The 6,599-nt window shown below is 36.9% G+C and overlaps 1 protein-coding gene across 2 annotated transcripts; it reads right to left on the bottom strand.

Moving 5' to 3' along the window:
- Window positions 1-2,406: 2,406 nt before the first annotated feature.
- On the bottom strand, window positions 2,407-6,107 carry rabac1 (Rab acceptor 1 (prenylated)). Of its 2 annotated transcripts, XM_036006651.1 has the most exons (7): window positions 5,982-6,107; window positions 4,830-4,964; window positions 4,347-4,559; window positions 3,984-4,081; window positions 3,420-3,521; window positions 3,040-3,143; window positions 2,407-3,002 (listed from the first exon to the last, which is right to left on the bottom strand). In XM_036006651.1, the coding sequence occupies exons 2-6, from the start codon at window positions 4,949-4,951 to the stop codon at window positions 3,055-3,057; spliced, it is 624 nt and encodes a 207-aa protein (XP_035862544.1). In that variant the 5' UTR covers window positions 4,952-4,964; window positions 5,982-6,107; the 3' UTR covers window positions 2,407-3,002; window positions 3,040-3,054. The 2 variants fall into 2 exon arrangements, with proteins under 2 accessions (XP_035862544.1, XP_031155579.1); XM_031299719.2 differs by having other exon boundaries at window positions 2,407-3,143.
- Window positions 6,108-6,599: the final 492 nt, after the last annotated feature.

Below are 6,599 nucleotides of genomic sequence, written 5' to 3'. Positions count from 1 at the left end.
AAGAGGTGTTAATCCCTATGGTAGCATTTAATTCATCATATTGTGATAGGCAGTATTACTGTCGATTGTATCATGTTAATGATAATAACCCTTCTCACCCCATGTATATGGGATAGCTTCCAACATGAATTAAGAACTTAAAAGTAATTTTTATTGACTGGAATATATAAGACTATTATTCCAACACGTCTTTAAATATGAGATTAAATTATCTGACAATTACATTTGGGTGCAAATTTGAAAAATATGTTTATTAACATTTTTTCACAATTAAACACGTGTGCACATTGTACAGTTCCAAACTTACAGAAGTGTACTTTGACCACTCAAGTCTACATTGTGTCACGTGATAAAAGCAAAAATGTAATAGACAAACAGGAACAACAAACATAAGTCAAACGAAGTTAAATTAAAAAAGAAAGAAAAAAACAACTCTCGTAGGCATTTCATACAATCATTCCAAAAATTATATATCAAATGACTGCTTTATCAATTAAATTTAAGGTAGTCTCATTGTATTACAGTTTTAGCTCACATTACGAGGTTTACATTAGTCAACGTTCAATCCTCCTCTTCATTCGTTAGCTCCATACCTTTCACGAACAAATTAAACGCTCCCCAAATCCTCTCAAATAATTCTTGCTTCCCTTTCTGTACATATGTTATTTTTTCCAGAGGAAAGGTTATTAACATTTGCCGAACCCAATATGTAACAGTCGGTCTGCTTGACTTTTTCCAAAATAATGCAATTGATTTTTTTAGTATGCAAAAGACACAAATCTATTATTTGTTCACTTTTTGTGTACTTGTGATCCTTGGGGTAGAATCCTAAAATAAAAAAAACTGTGTTCATCTTTTAAGATAATCTTTTCTATTGTTTTTTTAAAATTTCCTCCCAAAAAGCTTTGACCTTACTGTATTGCCACACAGTGAAAATAATGTACCCTTTTCCGTCAAGCATCATTTGGGTGTAAATTTGTTGATTTAAGTCGTAGAACACTTTGGAAATGAAAAAGTAGATGATGGGATGCCACCTAGTGTTGTGAATTTATATCCACTTCAACCATCAGACTGCATAATGTTAAAGTACCATAGGAGGAAGAGTTGGCAGCAGCCCAGGGTAATGCACCAAACCTCTGTGAATGTGTGAGCCTTGTCTGACATCAACATTCATGAGCTTCAGGATGAGTCAAGAGGAGAGTCTTTCAAAGGAAACAATGTCAACATTTATGATTAATAAAGTTATTTCCAAAAGGTTACATTCCTGCAAATAAAGCAAAGGCAGTGCATTTTTATCTTAAGGGAACAGAATGTAATTGTGCTACCTCTCTGTGCCACAAGGGTCATCTATTTTAAATGAACCTCTTATTGCCCCCCTAGTACACAAATCAAATAAATTATACATAATATACAGCTCTATAATATGAGAGATAAGGATTGGGTGGTCTGAGAGGTCACTTTGCCACATCCTGTGAACATTTAGAACATGTCCCTTTTAGTGACACAAAAACAAAAACTTTCTGGCACTGCTCTACCACTGTGCAATGACAAATGCAGTGTCTCCTGCTCATACATACATACACACTTGCATGCACACCCACTTTCTGTCGCTCTCACTGACAAACACACTCACGCTCTCTAATTTCCCCTGTGTCTCTGCAGTGAGCTCACTGCAGTGCAACTCTCCTCTCTCCCCCCCACGCCACCCTCCGTATAATAGAATATCGATCGCTCGCCTTTGCCGCAGTGTGTAAGCGAGTGTGTCTGTGGACGAGTGTGTGTCTGACTGGGGGCCCTCCAAGGTCATTGCCATGGCAACCTGAGTATGGAGTCCTCTTGCTGAGCACAGGTCACAGGGGTCACATGAAAAGGGGGACAAGAGGGGGGACCATATGGGGGGGCAGGAGGGGGTTGGTGAGCGCTGTAGTGTTTGGTGTGCTAGAGATAGAGAAGAGGAGCCACAAGGGTTGGAACTGTCCTATTCCACTGTGTATTCAGATCCAACCAGAATAATGACAAAATGTACACGCCACTGAGTTCACTACAACTCCTGCCATGGATGCACAAACAGGAGACAACTGTAGTTTTGCCCAAATACAACAAACTAATTAAAAGGCAAAATAACAAAGAACTGCATATCAATCTTTACATCAGAGGTTTATTGCACTTCCAAAAATGTAATTTCAATACAAAAACACCCAGCTCAAAATGTAAACAAAAGAATAATGAATTTAAAAAAATAAGAAATAATTCAGGTTTAAAGAATGACCTTTACATCTGAATGTTGTAAGTAGAGCTGATAAATATGCACAAAGACAGTCACCAAAGTACCATAATATCCCTAATACCAAACGCCATTACTATGTACTGACCTTTTAAGATGTCTTCTCATCAACCTATGTGAAGTACCCTATCTGAGATACCAAATGTGTTTTTGTATTCTGTTGAATAAAACATTTAGTATTGATCATTATACGAGATTTTTAAAGCTTTAAATGGCACTTTTCCTTTGGAAAATAGATTTTTTTTTGTATTAGTTTAGAATTGCAAACATTGAATTTATTGTATACATTATCGTTACATAAGAAAGCAGCAATCTTGTCAGATGGTGTAGACACAGAAGCTATTTCTAAAGATATCTACATCGCAGATAAAGAATATAAGAGATTCATAAAAACATACAGTATGTCACTGTGTAACTGACATTGCAGGGAGCGAGAGGCTGTTTGACCCAAACCAGAGGCATTCAAAGTATAACATATGCAGGGAAAGGCATAACATTTGTATGTGCTTAAATACTTATTAAGAAATTATTATTTGTGCATATAGCAAGTTATGTGTATGAATGAGTTTGAATAAAAGGCAATATAATCTGTAACAACTACTTTAGAGGCAAGACAAGGTGCATTCTAATACAGGGAATACGGGATGCACAGATAGCTAAGGAACAGATCCAGGAGCAGCTCTTCCTCAACCCCCCTGGGCTAACGTGATTACAGGGTCAAAGTGATGACTGATCGTCGACCAGCACCTGCTGATGGTTCAGCCTGCTTTTCACACAGGCTCCATTAGGAGCTCTTCAAAGTCGGATCCCTCCAGCTCACGGAACGCAGCATGAGAGCCAATCACAAACAGCGTCGCTCCTGAGAGGAGACGTGACAAATGGAGAAGGGAAAGGGAATGTAATGGGAAAAACAATGAGTACGAAGGTTTTTCTTAGACAAAGACGGTCTAAATGCATTTACGAATACATTAAGGGAATGCAGCTGACACTCTCACACAGAGACTTTCATTGAATGTAATAATATGATTTACTATGGAAATAATATCACAAAAAACACATAGGAGTTACAGTTTGCAACAAATATTTCCAAGTAATTCCTGCATGCCCAAAAAAATAATAATGTGGTTTGGCTTACCCAGAACCCAAAAGACTGCAGCTCCAGCTCCAGCCAACCAGAACACAGGTAGAGAAACGGCTCCGGCCAGACTCATCTGGTGAGGGACAGTCAGCTCCTTGCCTGGTTGACAAGAAGATGACCAAAAAAAATGATGCCATTGATTACAAATATTTTGTGCTACCTCTTGCAGGCTTGAGTGGTAATAAATATAAAAAGCTCAAAGATATATTTGATTTTCTTATACCAGCCGCAGATACGCATTTATTCTATTCTTAAATAAGTTAACTTCTTTCTTTACCTGTCTAAATCACAGAGAAATATCATGCAACCATTTAATTTTCATTGAAACAAAAACAAGTTTCTAAAAAAAATAAATTAAGCACATATTTTCTAAACAAATCAATAAAAAAATATTTTATTTTATCTGGAGAGGCTTGACTTATCTTAGCAGACACGTACAAACACAAAAGTTCATATGGGAATATGGTTCCAGTGTGCATGGTGATTTCAAGAATTCACTATATTTCGCAGGTACACAATTAATGGATTGCAACTCAAGGCATGCCTGACAGCTTTACTCACCAAGGACAACCAGTTTGGACTCCAAGGACTTGAGGTGAATTATGTAGAAGGCACCAGCGAACACAGCCAAGGCAATCAGCAGCATGGGAGAGCTGATACTGAGGAGAAGAAACATTAACAGTCCAATTAAGTTGGCGTTACTTATAGCAGCATTTGTAGATTTAGTTTAGTTTAAAGCTTAAAATATTGTATTTTACTTTTCAATCAACTCTCACGCAGATTGTTCCATTTTTCTTTTCTAATATACCCAGTGGCCAAAACCCTCTAAGAAAGTCCATGATGTCTGTACTGGGTACAGACTGTAAGTAAGAACATTCCCACTGACAAAACAACACAAAATGATTTCCTCTTTATTTGCCTTACATGCAGTAGAGGATTAGACCCAGGAAGATGAAGGTATAGTTGCTGTTAAAAGTTTCCACGTTTTTCACCACCCTCTGACACAACTCTCCAAAGTTGCGGGGTTTTGAAAACTTGCGTTGGTCCACGAAGCTGGCCCATGGTCGAATGGACACTCGACGCCTGTCGATCCACTCTTTAGCCATACCGACTGAGAGGCCTTTGGGGAGCCAGAGCCTATGAAGTAAGACAAAGACAATAAGGACTGAATACATAGAGAAGTATTACAAAATTCCTTAAATATCAATAAGGAGAGACAATTTCACATAATTTGTTTGCATTGTAGAATAATAACCAATAGTAGCAGGAACTTCAGTATATTTAAACAGGGTTGAGGAAATTTAAGCAATATAGAATCACAAGCCCTCATGATAATAGCATTATCATTACAATTGTGTGATTAGTTAAGCAGACATCAGACTATAAATACAAATATGTATCCTTTACTTTGCCAAGATTCCAGCTCCACCTGTGCCAGTTGGATGAGCATCCTCAGCACTGAACAGGTCTCCAGCTTTGCTCTCCATGTCTACAAGACAGTTCTCCCCCGTTGGAGCTCCAGATGGCATCTATAACTGTCTGCTGTAGGGCAATGGCAAGACAAATCATTTGAACATCATTTTCGTTCCTAACTATTCATTTATTTTTGTCTACAGTTAGGTTGGCATGATGTAGCAGATGCTTATATCAGGCACCAACACAACAGCCAGATATAGTAGTGATGGGTATCAACAAAGGTTTTTGTCGAAAACTCGTTTTATACTCTGAAAAAACAAATTATTCTGAAGCATCATTTAGTGAATCACTGGTATAAAAAAAAATGTCTAGCGCTACTGCTGACACACTTACTGGATTAATCAGTTCTTTCTTTATCAGATAATTAATCAAGTCCAATTCAGATAAATAACTCATCAATTACTGTAAGGCATTTATTAAATACAAAACACACCAAACATTAGCTGGTTATAGCTTCACAAAGGTGAAGCGTTGATTACTTTATGAATTTCAATTAGTTGAAATCTGTATTGATAGAGTAATCAGAATGGTTATTAGGTGGAACTGTAATTTGTGTCAATAGTGTCATGAAAAAAGAGTGACACAATAGTTAACAAGAACAGTATAACTAAATCAATAAGCACGTGTAATAAATTAGTAACTATTTGCTGCTGCTGCTACTACTACTACTACTAAGGAGACTAGCTTAGCCACAGCGCAGTATTTGGATAGTGGAAAATTTTAGTTAACAAAGGGCTTGGTCACTGCCACATCACTAGGATACTAGACAGGACACTGAAGAAACTATTGCCAGCATACATCCCTAAAGTATTCATTTGTAAAGTAACTTGAATAGCGTTACTAAATTCAGTACATATGTATAGTTAAATAAAAACAGTGTGTAGCGAAGATAACTTTGCTGGTTCAAAAGATTTTAACAGCTAGCTAGCTTCCACGCTAACGTTCATGTCCACATCAGGTGCAGGCAGATACATATTTACAAACGTTACATCGCGCCGGTGGGTGGATATTTCAGACGATTAAAAAGAAGACCAGACCTGTTTGAAGAAGCAACTTTATAATCGTATAACCACGTATACTTACAGCACAACTTCGGTGGGACTGCCTCAGACCTTTTTGTTGCTGTGCTGGTTCACGGATGTGATGTGGATGTTATTTAACTTCCTGCTGTCTAGATGCAAAACACCGCCACCTAGTGACGGCAACGGAGACTACTCATTTTCTGTAGGGGTTTTTATTATTGATAAAAATATTATTATTTTTTATTTATCACGTGTCTTATTTTACTATCAGATTTGAGTGTGTCCAGCTTTATATAACAATACTTCCTAATAATATCATAAAAAATACATAGGAATAACATTGAAGACTTTTTAAAAGCTTTCTTGAAACTGAAATGATTTTTTTTTATATGAGCAGACTAACGTTATGACATGATTTCAGCTTTGGTTGGAGGTAAAGAAACAGTGTTTATCTGAATTCTGAGAATAAAGTCAGACTTTTTAGTGTAAAATCAGATTAATGACAAAAACTGTGAAGATAACATATTTTCTATCAATTTGGACAGTTTTTTTTTTTTTTTTTTACTGGTTGTTGGGGTGTTTAATGTTTTATGTTTGACCCGAAAGGTTCGGTTTGGTTGCTAACACATTGAACTCTGATAAATCTGTATTGCTTTGACATGTTTTCATATGTGTTTGT

Source organism: Sander lucioperca, chromosome 10 (genome assembly GCF_008315115.2).
Source record: "Sander lucioperca isolate FBNREF2018 chromosome 10, SLUC_FBN_1.2, whole genome shotgun sequence".
NCBI lineage: Eukaryota > Metazoa > Chordata > Actinopteri > Perciformes > Percidae > Sander > Sander lucioperca.
This window is presented reverse-complemented; position numbering and strand designations above follow the sequence as displayed.